General features: G+C 43.3%; 2 protein-coding genes across 2 annotated transcripts; one reads left to right on the top strand and one right to left on the bottom strand.

Annotated features, from left to right (window-relative positions):
- The first annotated feature begins 836 nt into the window (after window positions 1-836).
- On the top strand, window positions 837-2,740 carry LOC127761995 (F-box protein At1g67340-like). Its single transcript, XM_052286366.1, has 3 exons — window positions 837-1,250; window positions 1,490-1,652; window positions 1,749-2,740. Exons 1-3 carry the CDS (start codon window positions 982-984, stop codon window positions 2,484-2,486), a joined length of 1,170 nt encoding a protein of 389 aa, XP_052142326.1. The 5' UTR covers window positions 837-981; the 3' UTR covers window positions 2,487-2,740.
- Window positions 2,741-14,785: 12,045 nt separating this feature from the next.
- LOC127767425 (probable mitochondrial import receptor subunit TOM20) lies at window positions 14,786-18,648 on the bottom strand. Its single transcript, XM_052292766.1, has 6 exons — window positions 18,411-18,648; window positions 18,185-18,263; window positions 16,941-17,110; window positions 16,712-16,759; window positions 16,304-16,384; window positions 14,786-15,277 (listed from the first exon to the last, which is right to left on the bottom strand). Exons 1-6 carry the CDS (start codon window positions 18,510-18,512, stop codon window positions 15,149-15,151), a joined length of 609 nt encoding a protein of 202 aa, XP_052148726.1. The 5' UTR covers window positions 18,513-18,648; the 3' UTR covers window positions 14,786-15,148.
- Between the last annotated feature and the right edge of the window lie 12 nt (window positions 18,649-18,660).

The following is an 18,660-nucleotide window of genomic DNA, read 5'->3' as shown; positions in this document are numbered from 1 at the left end:
GATATTTATGCAAATATATTTCTGGTCCTACCAATATTGAGACTACCCAGTAGCTGGAAGTGTTAATTATACTTGGAAATAAACGCATTGCATAAAAACAGCTAGTATTACCACTAACCTTTCCATCTCCAAAATCAGTTTAACATCGCCTAATCCACGTCGGTTTACCGCCATATCCGTTTAACAGTTCCCTCCGACCTTTTAGTACAGTTTAGAACAATCAATAACGATGCGATATGTACCAAGTACTACCATCCATCCACAATACCGTTACTGAACAACGTAAAAGCCGTACTACACGATCAATACGAGTGAACCTGTCCTTATATTTTCTAGTAGTATTTTTTTTCTTCCAAAAAAAAGCTGCCTTTCAAAAGCCCAGCACCCGGTGTTTCCCCCTCAAAACTAGGTTATTACTCTTACTCCCTCCATTTCAGGTTATACGATGTTTTAACTTTGGTTAAAATCAAAGTTTTTTTAAAATTTTTTTTAATCCGAGATAAATTTATTGTAAAAATATATTTAATTATTAATTTAATAAATTAATTTTGTGATGTAAATATTACTATATTTAATTATAAACTTAATTAAAGTTGAAGCAGTTTGACTTTGATCAAATTTAAAAACATCTTACAAACTGAAACGAATGGAATATTTACTATTTGCATTATTCGGCAGGAGACCAGGAGAAAGACAATAACAAAACCGACTAGATAAAAACACGATATAAAAAAAAGAACAGTATTCCATTCTGGGTCACTGACATCGTGGGCCCACACTCTGACTCTCTCCGCATCGGTTATACTACGCGCCCAACCTCCTATATAAAAGAGTCTCCGCTAAGCTATCTCTTTAACACAAAGCCATTACCCAAACCCGCGCTCCGCTCGCTCTCCACCGCTCGCCGCGCACGCCTCACCGGAGACCAGCCCGACGGCGGCGGCGGCGGCGCCGGCGGCAGCAGCGGGAGCTTGGACTGAGATGAGGACGAGGAGTGGATCTCTCTACCGCAGCGGCGGCGGCGGCGGGGAGACGGCCATGGTTGGGCAGAAGAGGAAGAGGTCGTCGTTGCCGCCGCAGTACGCCACCGCCGGTGACTGCTGCGGCGGAGGAGGAGGCCGCCGGAAGAGGCTGGCCGGTGGTGGCCCGGATTACCTCGACGAGCTTCCCGACGACCTCGTCCTCGCCGTGCTCTCCAAGCTCGCCGCCTCAGCCTCCTCCCCTTCCGACCTCCTCTCCGTTCACCTCACGTACGCTCGCCTCCTCCTTGTCTCGATCGATTTTGCCTTTGCCCGGAAAACACCTTCGTCTTCCTTCGAATTACAAACGAGTCCTTCCGCTCCTCTCAATGCTGTCGAAAGAGGGACCGATTTGCAATTTGTGGGAAGCTGTGGGGGGTGAATGGGGGATAAGGCGAATGAATGAATGAATGATGATGGCCACTAACCGAGGCGTCTCGTCTCCCTATCTTTTTGACGACGGCTTGCAGGTGCAAGAGGCTGAATGGGCTGGGGCGCCATGACATGGTCTTCGCCAAGGCCTCGCCGGCGTCGCTCGCCGTCAAGGCGGCGTCGTGGTCGGAGCCCGTGCAGCGATTCCTCAAGCTCTGCGCCGACGCCGGCAACCTCGAGGCCTGCTACATTCTCGGCATGGTACGGCGCCGAGAACCCTAGATTAGACGTGGTTGAGCTGTGCCAATGAGGTGTTCGATCAAGGTGCTGATGGGTGTTTTGTGGCTGTGGTTGCAGATTCGGTTCTACTGTCTTGGCAACCGGAGCGGCGGCGCGGCGCTGCTGGCGAGGGCGGCGGTCGGCGGGCACGCGGCGGCGCTCTACTCGCTGGCGGTTATCCAGTTCAACGGGAGCGGCGGCGCCAAGTCGGACCGCGACCTCCGCGCCGGGGCGGCGCTGTGCGCGCGCGCCGCCGCGCTGGGGCACGTCGACGCGCTCCGCGAGCTCGGGCACTGCCTCCAGGACGGCTACGGCGTGCGCCGCGACCCCGCCGAGGGCCGCCGCTTCCTCGTCGCCGCCAACGCGCGGGAGCTCACGCTCGCGCTCGCCGCCGCGGCGTCGCACCGCCCCTTCGCCGCCCTCCCCCTCGCCGGCGGCGCCGCCGCCGGCGCCATCGGCTGCCCGCTCCTCTCCGACTTCGGGTGGAGCCTCCCGGAGGCGGAGCCCCACCCGGCCAACCTCTTCATGGCCGACTGGTGGGCGTCCCGCGGCGTGCAGGCGACGGCCAAGAAACCCGGCCTCGAGGCTCCCGCTGCCGCCACCGGCGACAGCGACGGCGGCGGCGAGCTCCGCCTCTGCTCCCACGTGCGGTGCGGCCGGAGGGAGACCCGCCGCCACGAGTTCCGGCGGTGCTCCGTCTGCGGCGCGGCCAACTACTGCTCCCGCGCGTGCCAGGCGCTGGACTGGAAGCGCGCGCACAAGGCGCAGTGCGTGCCCATGGACCGGTGGCTCCTCGCCGCCGGCGAGGCCCAGTGACTCGCCGCCGCCGCCAACTACTCCCTTAGACCAATCGGTCCACCGGTTTAACGCTGGACCGGGTGTAGCCAAGGCAAGTGGCAGAGAGAAAAAATTGAGGAAGCTTTTTTTTCTTTTTTTTTTCTTTTTTACCGTTTCCATCGATGTCGTCTTGTCAGATGTACGTATTCCACTAGGGAAGAAGAGGGTAGAGATGCTACGGATGCTTTTTACTCGCATTATTCCTTTTTTTTTCTCATTCCGAGTAAACTAAACTCTAAATTAAATTAAATTATAATTATAATTATAATTATAATTCCAACCCCTTTAAAAGACACAGGGGGTTAAAACTAACTCAAAGAACTTATTTTTTTTGTCGTCTTGTGGTTTGGATTTATGCTGCTGTGTGGAGGGTACGGACAAAGGCAGTTCGGGCTGATGCTGTTCATTAACTCTTAATGAGGGTGATTAACCAATCTTGATTAGATTTTTAGATTAGCGGCAGCCATGGATGGGAAGCCGTGCAGGCTGATGCTGCTGCGGCCGTTTTTAATTTTAATTTAAAATTTAAAATTTTCTTTCTCGAGGGTTGAGACAGGTTGGAGTTTTCTCCATGGCTGGTTGTGTAGTTGGACTTGGAGAGAGGATCGGAAGGTGGTGGTAGCCATCTAGGCTACCGCTAAAGTGACATCAAGCTTTTGTTTTTATTTCTAATTTAATTTTGTTTCCTAGGTCATGGAAAGAATACAAGATGGAGGTGTCCTCTTTTTTATCGACATAATTACCACGTATATTTGTATATTACGTAGTATATACTAAGGACAGATATATACGTTGTAACTACTTCCTACCTGGTCGTTCGTTCGAACGATCAAAATAGATGGTTATACAAAATACAACTATAAATAATAAGTAGATGGTTTACTTCTACGGTGCCTTGAAGATGAGCCTTCTTGTGCAGAGTTGGAGTCAAAGCTGAAGAGAGTAGTATGTGATTATCCATGGATTAATTAATTTAACTAATAATATGAGGATAATTGTAGTAGATGGTGTTTGGTTGTAGTTAAGGCCGGCCTGATCCGACGGCTGGGGTCCAACACTAGATCCGATCTAAGCTACCACGCGGAGTGGCTCGGAGTAGAGTACTCGTCGCCGACTCGCCAGCAGCTCAACTGAATTTAAACATGGCAAATCTTGCATCGCCTCATGATCAATGCTTGCTTCTCCTGTGTGCTTTTATACACTTTGAATGCTGATATCGTCAATTTCTACGTATTTTTCTGTCCTCTGTGTTTTAAATCGTACGTTTTTTATATTCATGCTCGAAGACTCGCTAAAGCAGGGATGGATACCGTGTTTTTCCTATTTCTATATTTTTTCGAGCCGCTTAGCCGTGCTATTATTATTTTTAAGATAATAAAATAACATTTTGCCCTTTACTCAACGAGCTATTACAAAGTCTACATATAAAGAAATTCAGCACACATTGACATGATATAAAGAAAACACAAACTAAAAGACACAACCCAAGATGAAAGAATCTTGAATTACTGGATTCTATCATTGATGGAGCTTTTTGGATGGAGTTTGTTTTCGTGGGGGCATCGTGCGACGATGGTGGCGCCGTTTTTATTAAGTTGTAGCGTGTTCCAATTAGCAAGACAAGGTGTGTGCATGAATCATATGGGGGCTCTTGGCTAATCGGATGTGTTCATGTGTAGTACAACTACATGTACATGGTCCCATGCTGAATTCAGAGGTTAGTTTGCCCGGCTGAATTTATTAGTGGATATTGTGCAGGAGAAGCAAGCTGAACTCTATTATTTTGATCACAAATTGATCGCAATCCCAGCTGCATTATTCACAGGAAAAAAACAAAAGAAAAGTTGGTGATGTCCCTGCATGGGGCAAACCCTTGAAATTTCCAACTGGGGCAGAAGCTGAGACTGACCGGTAGTACATTGTGTCTATAGTTGACACTTGACACTGCCTCTGCTCAATTTTTCTTCCTTTTCTCCCATGCATGATGCGCTCATCACTGCTAGCTTCGAGTCAAGAGCCCCCAAAGGGACAGATTAATTAACATCTTTGATACTATCAGCATCCGATAATTACTATTTTGTTTGCACTAATGGTCAATGGCTACCAAGGGACAGCATCTCTTGAGAAGTGTGTGTGCCGGTTGCCGTCTGTCTAGTTCTTGCAGCTGCAAATTAACCTCTCCCCAAAACAAATCTGATGAAATGCGACCGGAAGCAACCAAACATGTAGTTTAGATTTTGCAGGAGCTGCACATTAATTGTGCCTACCAAACTGAAGATTTTGTATCTACATGGACAGGGTTTCTACGAGGGAATCTTCAGAGAAATGGAGCGCATCTGCGTATGTGTATTTGCAATGGTTGGGCCGTACAGCAGCTACGGTTGGTACCTGCACAAAATGCTTACTGAATTTCCTCCCCCAACAGTGTCTCATTAGTCCTAATTAACCAACTTGGAGTAGTACTGATCAGAAATTCAGAAAATTCAGAATGGGACACATGGAACAGGAAACCCACTGTTTTCTTGCAGTATTAGCTTCCAAAATGTCAATGGTTTGGAGAAAAACAGGAGAATCATATATTCATATCACATGAGGTGGTGTGGTTGATAGTATCGTATCATTTTTGTGAGAGATGATGAGCAAGAAGTGGATGCAAATTGGAGCATGTTGAGGGGTTTGACCAACACCACTCATGTAGGTCACCTTCTCCATGACCATGATCCATACATATATACTCCATGGCTTATCATTGCTCAGCTGCAGCTTTGGCTTCTCTCTTGCCTCACCGGCCTCTGTACTTTTTGATGACACACTTGCATGTTATTAGTAGCAGTTAGTTCCCTCATCACCCATCAAGGATCAAGAATACTTCCATTAATTTCATGTTAGAGTTATACACTAATGGCTTAATTACAAGCTGTAAAATCTTCAACCTAGTGAGTTGAGAAAAATACTTTGTGATCCGTAAGGTAAATTAATGCGATATGATCATCATTAGTTCGTGCGATGAAGCTGGGAAAAGAGAAAAGAGAGAGGGGGATGCAAAGAAAGAACAAGAAGCAGCTGCATGCACTGGAATAAAGCTGAAAAGAAAGAGGCTATATGCTCATGCTCCTACTACTGCTACTCCTCTCGCCTTTCTTTCTCTCCTTTTCAAGCTCTGATTTCTACCCCCCTCTCTCTCTCTCTCTCTCTCTCTCTCTTCTTTTTCTTCCCCCCTGATTCCTGTGCATTTGCAGGTTTGTTGCAGGCAAAAGCTCGCGTCCGCAGCGTGTGCGTGGCTGACTGTTTTTGTGCTGATCAACGATGCTAAAGCCCGGGAATCCAATGCAGACGGCGGTGTCGGTATGTACTCTATCCGTCGCAAAATGTAAAAACCTAGTAATACCCAATAAAACATATCAAATTAGGTTTATCTAAATTCTTAATAAACTTTTTTTTATCTAAATTCATAGCATTTAATATTAGGTTTTTATATTTTATGAGTTGGGACGGGGTTAGTAGCTCAGTATAGGAGTAGCTAGATACAGTCATTTGAATTTGTGATAGATGCCTAGGGTTGAAAACGGTTCACGGAAATTTCGGATGGACCGAGCATCGTTTCGGTAGGTAAAAGTCGAACCGTTCTCAATTTTTTTCATATATAGAATTTGTATTTTTAATTTCTTTCAGTGTCGTACCTGTACAATCGCTATAAAATTGTTAAATTGGTAAAAATTGATCAATTCGTTCCGGAACATTTTCACCCCCGTCAGCCAACTTGCCATGCCCTGGCCGGCCGACATGTAACATTATTGCCGAGTTTATTTGCTGTACGAACAGATGGATCGCCATGGCAGAAGTGCAGAAGACGGTTGATGAAGTAGACGTTGGAGTGCAGGCAGCAAGAGGAGTTCGTTCAACTACCCCAGTGGTAGTATTTATGACAGCGATCGATGCACAGTTACTATACCTGATCACGGGTTCATATCCTCTACGGTAACAACACTCACACGCAAAATAATACTAAGATAATAGAATCCACGCATTAGTGACTGTAACAATAGTGATAATATGATAGAGGATTCTCAACCCCCGATCACCACTGACAGCATCAGGCATGACACTGTTACTACTTCTAGCTAGGTGACTACTATATATTTTATGGAATCTATTGAAGTTTATAATAATAATAACATGTTTTTCTCGTGGTTTAGATGTGTTAATAATCCATGACGATGGAAAAAGGTTTGAAACAGTGGGCATACTGAGATTCAAGAAGGGTGGTGGTGTCGTGTGTCGTATGGCAGAGGCATTTAACTTTGGAAATGACGGGTTTTCGAAAGGGCCAGAAACCGTAGATTTTGCAGAATCTAACCTCTAGTCAGATCAGAACAGCGGCGACGACCACGACGACAACCAAGCGTGACACAGACGCGCGGGCAATGCACAAAATCAACGGCCACTTTTAATACTCCATCTGCTACATAATCTCTCAAAGAAAACCTCACGAAAAGAGCACGATTACGCACGAAAAGACGAGGGAAAAAACACAGGAGGCTTCTTGCACATGCTCTCTGAATAATTTTCTCTGAATATTGTTTCCGTCAGAGCTCGCACGAAGCTGCACGAGAGGCGTGATACGCTTTAATTTGGGCACTGATTAAATAAATATACTATACTCTATAGATTAGTGTGGCCTTTTCACTGTTTCAGGTAGTAATTAATTAGCTCAGCTATGACCATGAGGGTAATGAGCGTGAGTGCTAGCTAGCTTAGCTTAGCTTTTGATATCTTTTGGCAACAAGTGCACTCGATTTCTTCTCTTGATGAATAAAACGAAGAAATTAATGGAATTACCTTTGCGTCGCGGTTAAGTCGAGCACTGAGATTTGCAAAAAAAAAAAAAAAAAGGGCCCGGTCAAAAAGGGACAAGGCGAAAATGAGCACCAATCTGACAGTAACAACAACGAACAACAGGAGTCAGTTATCATCTAGTGCACCCTTTGACAAAAATGACTCCTGTTGCAGTGTACATACTCATGGTTCAATCTCTTGGCAATGATGAATCTGCACAAGATTTGCAGTGGCTGACAGGTCTTGCAAAATCATCTACTGTCAAGCCATTGCATATCAAAGAAAAAAGTAGTGCTAGTTTTTTTCTTTTTATAAAAAAAAAAGAAGAAAAAGAATCAGAAATACTAGTGGGAGGAGTACAAGGAATCCAAGGCTGAAAAGAGGCCAAGAAAAGCATCATAAAATGCTAGCTATATTTCAGCTCACACTATCTTCTGCACACTTCCCCTTTGAAACCAAGCAGGAAAAAAAGCTTGTCAGAAAGGAAACGGGTAGAAAGAAATTAAAGAAGTTTGAGAGAGTGATGAAAGGATCAATTTGGTAAAAATAAAAAGAGAAAGACATTTCAGATTCGATTCCAACATGACACAATGGGTAGAGCAAAAGGCCAAAAGAAAAGGCAGGAGTAGTAGTAAAAAGACAGCAAAAAAAAAAAATCTTGGATTCAGCAAAGAGATAAGGCAATGGGGGTGAGAAAGAAAGAAAGAAAAGGAGAAGAAAAGGCCATTGCACCACATATCTCCCCTTCTTTTTTCTTCTTCTCTTTATCTGGATTTCCATCCCACTAGTTCTCAGAGAGTATCATCATCATCTGCTCAAATTAGTGGAGTCACATTAGTGGAGTTGTGACGATTGCAATGGTGGTGTTACTGGTAACATTACTTGCTCCTCTTGTCATTGCACGTGCAAGAGTGTGTGGCTTAAGCCTAAGCTGCTTTCACAATCCACAAGCTATTGATCTCATCTAAGGAGAAAGTTTCTTTAATTTGTTATGTAATAAAACTATATCAATTCACCACTTAAGTTTGGTTTTGGAAGTATCTTTTTTTCTATTTCAGATAGAAGATCTGTATGTCATTGAATAAGAGAAGAAAATAAGGTAGTCAGAATTGCAAATGGAACTGAACATGCTGAATTTTCACAGTTGCAAAAGCATGATCAGCTACTGCCTCTTAACCAACCAACCAACCAACTAGATATATACTAGTACAACATGTGGTGATGTTGATTTATCCAAGTAAAATGGATTGTAATTTGTCACCAAAGAAAGAACAAGAAAAGGAACATGCTGAATTATACACATAATGGCTTGTAGCTTAGCTTGTCTTGGTTGCAATTGCTGCTGCAGATGATGAGATCTGTTGCAATGGAAAGAGACGACACCACCCTCTGATGTACCAACAAGCGTGTTGTGAAAGCCACAATGCTCTAAAAAGGTTTGTAAGTGGGCGTTTACTCAGGTTTGGATGATGGAGAGGCAGCACAGCAGCAATGCAATGCAAGCTGATTAGTAGGACCACATACCACTGACCTGCTAGACCTAACAGTGAAAAGGAGATTAATTAAGCCATCCACAAGAAGCATTTGAAACTTTGGAGCGAGCTAATTTAAGGAGGCGTCGCCATCAGCAGCCTTCGGTTGATTGCTGCAACGAGCTTGAGATTTTGGAGTACCAGCAGGAGAGTAACATGACGTGATTAATGCTCTAATCTCTCTTTCTCTCTCTCTGCCTTCAATTAGGGAGCTAGCTAGCTACCCGGCCAGCCAAAGTAATGCTGCTCTTGTTAATGGCAACATACTATATGGGTTCAGAGATTCAGAGTAGGATGCTAATAGGTTTGTAATTGTGTAGTACCTCAGCACTTGAATGCTACTGCCCTAGATTTTTATGTTTGCATGTACAGAATGCTGGTACATCCGATTTTTTTTTCTTTTGAATGACCTAATCTCTTACCATTTATTACCACCAAAGAAAGAGCTGCTAGTATGAAATGGTCCTGGCAGGTTACTTAATCTGTTGCTGAATAGTATAGCAAGAGACTGGGGGAAAATGGTCCTGACAGCAGCTTGCTTAATCTGCTGCTGAGTTAGTACTGCAGCAAGAGACTGGAAATGGTCCCAGCAGCTTGCTTAATCTGCTGATAAGCACTGTAGCAGGAGAGTGAGACCGGCCAGTGATTAACCAGCAGATGTCGAGACTGATCATATGCAGAAATGAAAGATTTCTGCAGAGTAGCTGTGCTCATGTTCTTCAGAGGAGCACATGGAATGCAGGGCTAGTTTTCTTCAGAGGTGAATGAACCAACCAAACAAGCTGACCACTGTTCCACAGAAATTAATCATGCATGGATCGGATACAATTGGCAACTAATGCTAACAACAATCACCAAATTCTCATGTGCATTTTGCAGGCTATGCTTGTGATGGGATTAAACAATGGGAGAGAGTACTACTACTAGTAAAAAGTAGCAGTACTGAAACAGCGAGAAAGAAAACCCTAGTGCTCTGCCTGCTTGCTAGCTATCAATGGCGTGTGTGTGCTTGTGTACCAAAAGGCTGCAAACTCCTTTTAACCACACCACACCAACACACACCAGCTTCTGCTGCATCTGCATCTGCATAATATGCACTAGTTGATGAGTTAGCACATCATCAAGCAACCACACACATCTATCAACACATGCAAATGCAATCTCAATCCATGGATCCATCTGCTTGTTTTGTTAGCATTGCACAGCTTCAGGGTTCATGCTGCTGCTGCTGCTGTTTCTCTGAACTTGTATCTGAATCTGACTGACCACATGAGGTTGGGGCCACTGCAATGTATGCGTCGCATGAAAAACTCCAAAGCTAGGGTTGGATTAGAACGCACGAAACCGGCCATTTCGCCATCACGAGCGAGCTGGCTGGCAGGCCTGTTTTAAGGGTTCTACTGTTTGGTGTTAAATTGGACGACGTTTTAGCGAGCGATTGAGCTGATTGATGATGATGGTCCTGATCGATCTCTGCAAATAAGTTTTTTGTTTTCTCGGGCCTCACCTGTTTAGCCTAATTAATGCCACTTAAGGAGCAAAAACATACATGCTCAAATAGTGATCAAATTAAAACAAAAGGTTAAATGTTCTTTTATTGATTCTCTGTCTCGCTAATTAAGGACAGATTGGTAACACCCAAACCGAATTTGACTTCATCATCTCAAGTAGTGATCAAATTAATCCAAAAGCTAATCGAAAAATTCAGAAAGATGTACGTAGGTAACCAAATTAAAATGCCCTGCCTGCATGCATGTGAGGCAGCAGACATGCATCAAGTCCAAAAGTGGTGAGAAGAGGGGGGTTGGTTGAGCTTTTGTACCACCTTAATAATTTTGAGAAATTTTTTTTTTCAGTCCTATGATGGATGAGGGCCCAAGCAAACTGATCAAGTCAAGAACATGTTGTACCTGTTTGCTGTGAGTCCAATTAATCAGCTTCCTTGCTATCTCAGCCAAAGTGCATGCATTAATTCATGAAATGCAAATGCAATGGGTGTGTGTGTGCGCGCGCGCGCAAAGAAAGGGAGCAGGGCAACCCATGCTGGCCAGGCCACCAACGTGCCATAACTGCTTACTTACAAGTGCAAAAATGCACACAGATTGTACTAATTAAAGGACATGCATGCAGCTAAGCTAACCAGCTCCCAAATGATTACCCACAAAAGTTCATCAGTCTCACACCCAAGCTAGCTAGCTACTAAAAAGACAGATGATCGATAGTGATACATATACATCATCCGTCCTAAAATATATAAGATATATAGGTTAATTATTCGGTGATAGGATCAAAACAGTAGTTGTGTGTTCCAATTTCAACTCTTGGCTGACAGAATGGCTGGTGAGTCATCTGATATTCAGGGATGGGCTAAATGCAATATAAAATACTACTATGCATGCATGATGCATGCCATGCATTGGGTTGCTGTCTTGCTGATCTGATGATCACAAGCTGAGATTGCTGTTCATCTGGATTTATTTGATTGGTACTGCAGGACATCTCACATCAGCTGCCACTAAACAACAATGCACCAGTTCAGTTTGATGCATGAACACAGATCATCACAACACACTGGGGTCACTGGCTGACTGACACATAGACACATGCTAGCTCATGTATGCAAGTATGAGAAGTATGGCTACAGAGGTTGTTGGTTGTGGGTGCAGTGCACTATGGCTTAGATGTGGCTGGCTGCCACTATCATTGTTTGAATTAGGGTTCATGCAGGTACAGAGAGAGAGGCGGCGTTGCTGTCGATCCATCCATCGACCTGCACGTCTTGTAGCTAATTAAGGTCTCTACTACTCTCTACTGATAGAGTGAGTCCTGTGTGTTATTCCAAATGTCCATGCTGGCTGTTTGGTTGTTGACTGTTGAGTCAACACATGGTGCGTTGCACCAAGCAAATTGAAAATCGATCGGATCAAATGTAATCGGTGCAAGTGCAATGCATGCGAACACACGGAGTTGTTTGTATCATTTTCATGAGTACACATTAAGCTCCGTTTTAATCCAGAACAGTATTTTTTTATAGTTTTATGGGAATTAATATTTTTTAAATCTTACAGGAATCAATTGAATTGATTCCCGTGTTACTTTAGACGAGTGATTGAGGTTTTTCTGTGAAGTTTCACGAGAATTGAACTGATTCTTATGTTACATACTTACACTAGATGATCAAGTGAGTTTTTTTCTCCTAAATTTCACGGGAATTGAACAGATTGCCATGTTACATTACACACCCTCCATCTTAGAAAAAAAAAACTTCTAGCCATATATCTGAATATGGACTATGTATAGATATATATCGAGAAATTGGTTTTTGTGTGGGAGGGAGGAAGTACGAGTGAGAAGGCTTCCAGGTTACTCAAGAATGAGGGCGACACGGACATGGGACGGCGATTCGGGGTGATGACTGATGAAGTGATGAGTGATACAAGAGGCATCCATCCACGAGTCTAGTAGCAAGCAGCATGCATGTCGCGGCGGGTCCGGCCGGCCGGCCGGGGGCGGCGGCTACTGTAGCTTAGCTGCTCATCACTCTCACACGCATGCATGCAGAGGCGTGAGGAGGAAGGAAGGAAGGCGTTCGTCTCCGTGTTCCCCACACCGGCGTCAGCTGCTACACCTCCCCCACTTTAAGGCTGTTTTGTCCTCAACACCCCAGCAGCTAATCTAAGCTCGCCGTTTCGTTGCGTTTGCGTGCAATGGGATCGAGTGAATCATGGATGGAGGAGACCGGCCGGTACCGGCAGTTACTATACGGCTTTGTTTGGAGGAGCTTTACGAAGAGTTTAAGGTTGGTTCTAACTTTTTCTTTTTCGATTACACGGCAGACACGCACTATTACACGCGTAACACCGTACTTATCCATCCACGGATACATTCGTAATACACGTTAAAATAACAGAAACCAACGGTACATTCATGATCTCACCAAGCTCATATTAAAATTTTACATACACGTAAGTAATATTTATGGGCACTAGGATTTAAATTAGATTTGGTGGTTAAAGTCATACACCAATAATCCTATTACCACATCACTGCAAATTCTAGAAAAATGAATTATGGGTTTGTGTGGATGAGTTTCTGACAGAGTTTAGATTGATTATAAGAATATGTAGTTACATAATTTAGGGAGTTTTTAGGGAAGGAAAATAAGAATATTGAGGAGATACGTAAATTAGTTGAGTATTAATTATATTAAACTTAAAATATATTAATATGACTTTTCAAAGCAATGTTCTATAGAATTTTTTTAAAAAATATATCATTTAACAATTTAGGATGCATGGAAGGAAAATAAGGAACTAATCCTCTCTATTAACGAACACACTCTTATAAAATAAACTAGTGCTGGTATGTAGAAATCGGATATTTTTTGTTTCTCTATATTCTAATCGGCTGTTCTCATAATATCTACTACCTCCGAAATATGATTGGTTGAGAATAGATGATACGTCGAGAAAGTGTGTATAGAAAGTTATATTTGGTTGAGGAAAAAAAGATCGAATAAGTTGTTATATTTTATAACAAATTTGGATGTTAAATGTTTTCTTTTTGACAGGAAAAAGAGAATTTGGACGTTAAATGTTATATACATACTTTAGGACTACTACCCCTCACTACCTCACTAGTTCTGACATAGGTACGGCCGGGCCATCACAAACACGGGCCCGGAGGCTGAGACGGGGATCCATGATGGATGGATCGGATGGATGGGGCCGAAACGGATGGACTGTTGTTAGCTTTTCTTCATCTCGCAGGAAACGGCGCCCGCACACGCGCACACAAGACACATCGTACCGCTGCTATTACTGCTGCCTGCCTTCTACAACGTGGTCGTGGTGGTGGTGGTGGTGGACGGGTTTTCAGATGCAAGCAACCGTTGCCAATCACTTGCACAACAAAGGAGACCTCCAACAGTAACTGCTGGCCGATGTTTCCCCACACTTTTTTCGCGAATGCGTAAAAGGATTGCACGTCAATATATTAGAAAAATAGAGTTTTTTACACGACGCACTCAGCCAGACCGGCTTACGCTAAGGAAGGAAGAAAAACAGAGACAAAAAAAAACAAGGAAAGTAAAAAAAAACTCGATACGACGGCAACTCTACTCCAAACAGCGGGAGGGGGCAGAGTCACTCTACGCTCCCAACAATTCCCCAAAGAAAGCGACGGCCGCTAACGACCACAACCGGCCCTCCGAAAGGATGAACTCTAGAACCGGTTCTGAGACCGAAGAGAGCACAGAGTCAATGACCCTGAAGTTATGTCTACCCCACAGGCACACTGATGTGTTCCTCTTCCTCCCTGCAAAATTCATGCTGGATTATCGTACTCCATCTGTCCAGAAATACAATACTACGAGAAGATGGATTAAGTTCATCTGTCCTTGAATATAAGCCGTTTTTGACAGGTATCCAAATGCAGTACTTCCGAAACATATTACGAATGATTATTCCATATATATCCTATTTATAGCTTAATTACCAGTCAAGAAGCAGCTTAATTCAAGTAATCAAAATAAGGCTCCGTTAGTCCGGTCGGAATTTTGCTTGTAAGCTAAGGCTGATGATTTTACATGTTCCATCGAGACTGGGAGAATTGTTATAAGCAGGGCCCAAGTTAAACCAGTGCGCTCATGGAGCGGCATAGGGTGCAGCTGTGAGGCACGCCAGGTCTACCAGAGTAGATCCTGGCAATGCTTTTGGAGTGCAGGTAAGATGACAGCCCTACATCGTGCCTGCCAACAGGATTCCGACAAACTCCGAAAAGAGATGACATGATAATAGATCGCACATATTTTTGGCGTAAAACAATCAGGGGTAATGATTCAAGGAAAACGATGTTCCCAACAAAACCACAACCAGACAGTGTGCTGATTACACAGGTTCAATTCTGGGATTCAGACAACAGCTGAGCATTATGTGCTTAATAAAGAAAGGATGCCGTTCACCATACAATAGCACCCAGTGTGGCAGTATATATAATGCAGATAGCATTGATAAAACGATCAAAACATAGTAATAATAGTTTTTGCCTCAAAACAATACCGGGATAAACAAGTATCAATAAGTGTTGATTTATGACTCATCTAAACCTCATCAAAGCTGGAAAAGGATATCAGGCATTGAAAATCTGACCAAACTGTAACATGGAAATACCAGTTCCTCTCCATGATTAACTAGCCACTAGCAAGATTTGAAGTCTGAGGCACCTAACATAGGCACGCTGCCTTCTGCAGGTAGTGTTGGAAGACGACCCACCTCACCTAGGAGCTTGGGGCGGGGCATTAGATTTGGCAAGACCCACCCAGACAACCATGCCAACCCCAAGAACCACCCACCCGAAGACATCATACCAGAAGTCGCTATCCTTCTTCTTCTTCCTTGATTGCTGCAAACCACCACGTTATCAGTTTGGATAAGGGAAAGATAGGGGGATCAGGCAACAGTTATACATGCTACAGAATAACGTTAAAAATCAAAGTCAGCTAGCAGTTTTCATCAGAAAATATACTCATATACCCAAAGGATTTCAGAATCACGAGCCTGACTTGGGTATGGGTTCTTTGCAGGGATGGAAAATGTAGGATCATTGTCTACATATATTTTAAAATCTACCATGTGAAAATTATGCCAAATCTTCTGGGATCAGATCAATATAATCAAATCAATATAAGTAAGATCATATTACTTGGGAGTATATTGAACCAAACTACTATATCAACTTATGGCTAAAACTGAAAACGCTTAGAGTCAAAGCTTTATGCTCCGAGTACACAATTGATTATGCAGGTTGTCAGAATAGAGCCCAGGGACTAATTTTCAACTTTCTAGCAAATGACTACAATGAGATGTGTATAGGCCAACAACTCAACAAGGTAGTAAGTACCAACACAGATATATCCAACACAAAGAGTTACTGAGATCCTTGCAGATAGATTGGCTCAATTGCTCACAACAGTAATGACGCGCCAAATCAATTTGTACTGCCTCCCTACTACTGTTACCTTATTCTACTAGTTAATAATAACCATAGTATATCCAGTTCACAATTGTATGTGGGGTGGGCTGCTCTATTTTCCACAATACAGATTATCGTCTTTGTTATTTGAGAAATAGTAACAAAGCCAATATATGCTCAGGAAGAAAATCTCCAACTTACATTCATCTCTAAAGAGCACATACCAATGTAAGTGTAGCCAACCCAAAACAGGTACATTAGGAAGTAAAAATAATAATTTACTAATTTGCCTACTGAAAAATGCTTATTAAGAAGATGCATGCAAGATTCGAAAATAGGCGGCAAACATAACAAAAATTGATAGCCATATAAATTTTGGAAGAAAAAAGAGTAGCTGTGCAATTCTTATTTCTGACAGGTAAGAGAGTAAAGTCCTGCAATGTTAAGACAGAATACCCTTGTATTCGAGGTTGAGGATGCAGCTTGTGAAGCCTGAGATGCCATTTGCCTGTGAATCTCCATGTGCAGTTCTGGCGCCTGAGATTTGAAACAAATAGTGTAAGTACAGTATGATACAAGCACTTCTTAACATAACATCTGCATGTATTATAGGGCGTCAATCTGTCATGACTGGAGGGAGTACAAGGTTAAGATGTGAAGCAGTTAGGATTATGAAATCCTTTGAAAGGTGTAGTCAGAACTTGCTGTAATCAGAGTTATTAACTTAAAAAGGGGATTCATATACTGCCTCAGAACTTGGAACCTAGAGACCTCAAATGTTCTATTTGCAGCGTATAAACCAATGGTAGCATTATTGTAACAAAGATCGCACAAATAGTGCTAAACATAAAGTGTTGTCAGCACCTTGGATGACAAATCCAATGACTTCCTGTAAAGATCATTCGCAGGTTCCTACAAGAAACAGGACTGCACATTAGTTTCCAGATAAACAAAAGGCACTTATTTTACAGCAAAAGAACATCAGGAGGCTCCTGTGACGGTTTTAGGCCACACAACTTCAGGACTGCAGGTCAGCCTCCACCATGGAACAAGGAAATGTGTTTGCGGAAGCATACTAGCAAACTACACATACCACATCAACAGCCTTCTGGAAACACTGGGTTGCCTTTTCAAAGAATTCATTGGCCTTGACAGTGTCTGAAGTGAAGAATCCATGAGAGGTCTGTGCATTTCCCAAGCACCAAAGCGCATCCGCCTTCATGGGATCAATTTTCAGTGCTTCCTCCAGCTTGGATTCCGCATCTATAAACAAAATTAACTGGATCAGTATACTTCAATTTGAACAAATTGAGTAACTTCTACTGACATCAAAATACACAAATTAATGTACAACAAAACTCATAACACATGTGCATGTTAAGCCACCAACAAAGTACTGTTACTTCAATTGAATAGCCCAGACGGCAAAAGAACAATCAATTGCTTTCCATTCCAACACTTGATTATGCACCCACCATATTATCCTACTTCCTAGCTAAAATGTGATCATACTCTTAACTTTAACAAAGAATCAACAAAATACATCAAGCAAACAAACAGCTCCCAGCATTTACATATAACTTGATAAAATTATGTCAGTAGGCCCAGGAAAAACTGTTCAGTCTGAACAATTGGGTGAAGAATAGCGTTCTTCTCATTAAACATCTGATGTGTAGTGCACTGCTGGATTATTGAATGATTTTGATGAATCCCGTCATCATCTTCTTTTTTTCAGCCCAAATAATACCTTAAAAAGGAAAACATCAAACATGCAAAGTTGTCTAAACTCATGAATGGATAGACAAGCACCATCAGAAAACAGTAGCGGTTCCTAAACTGCATATAATGAAATTGAATGCACCACCTACAAGTGCCCTAAATGTTTGAGGTACTGAAATGAAAAACCACATAACCGTGGGTAGAACAGTTATCCAGTCACTAAACTAGGCAGAACAAGTTGTGATTACCTTCCCATGTCATACCAGCAGGATTTTATCCTTTTCTTATTGTTAATAAAACAGCATGACAAATTTTCCTTTAAGAACATTGTACCTTTTACTTTAAGCAAACAATATATTAGGTTTGAGCTTTTCAATTATCATGAGAACAAAAGTCAATCTAATTGCTAAGTATTAGCTTGACTTGTAGAACACGATTTGCAAAGATTTGGCCCTTCCAGACCAACCGAATCCATTAATGCTGAATAACACACACAGAAATCTCAATCCCATTGGTTACAATAGCCCCTAGGAAGCATCAACTCCAACATCTCTACAAGTAAACAGTCCAAATCACCGAATAATCCGCACAACCAAGTTTCGAGATCTCACGGTATACCTTCTAGGCACTTGAGGCTCTCGGGGCCGTTCCGCATCTGCGAGAGCTCGAGCAGCGCGCCTCCCCACCGCGTGAGATTCTGCGACGAAGAACAACAAAGACAAACCCACCATCAGATCGGATCGCGTCGCGTCGCATCCAATCAGAAGCAACCCAAACCATCAGGAAAAGCAAGCAAGCAATCAAGCAGAGTCTCAAAAAGGCTCGAGGCGAGGAAGGGGCTTACGTCGGCGTCGTGCGGGTTCTGTTCGTAGGTGACCTTGGCGTTCTGGCATGCCAGGTCGAAGAAGAACATCCTCTCCGGATCGCTCATCGCTCCCATGTCCATGGCGTCGCGGGCGTCGTCGTCGGCGGCGGCTTCCGACGAGATTCGATTCGGGGGTTAGGGTTTTAGACCTCTCTCTCTCGATGTTCGATTTGGGGAGAGAGAGGAGGACGGAGGAGGAGGAGGTGGGCGTGGAGATTGGTAGTTGTAG

The sequence above is a fragment of the Oryza glaberrima genome, chromosome 1 (assembly GCF_000147395.1).
Source record: "Oryza glaberrima chromosome 1, OglaRS2, whole genome shotgun sequence".
Classification (NCBI taxonomy): Eukaryota; Viridiplantae; Streptophyta; class Magnoliopsida; order Poales; family Poaceae; genus Oryza; species Oryza glaberrima.
Note: the sequence above shows the minus strand (reverse complement) of the source record. Positions and strands in the feature narration are given on the sequence as shown.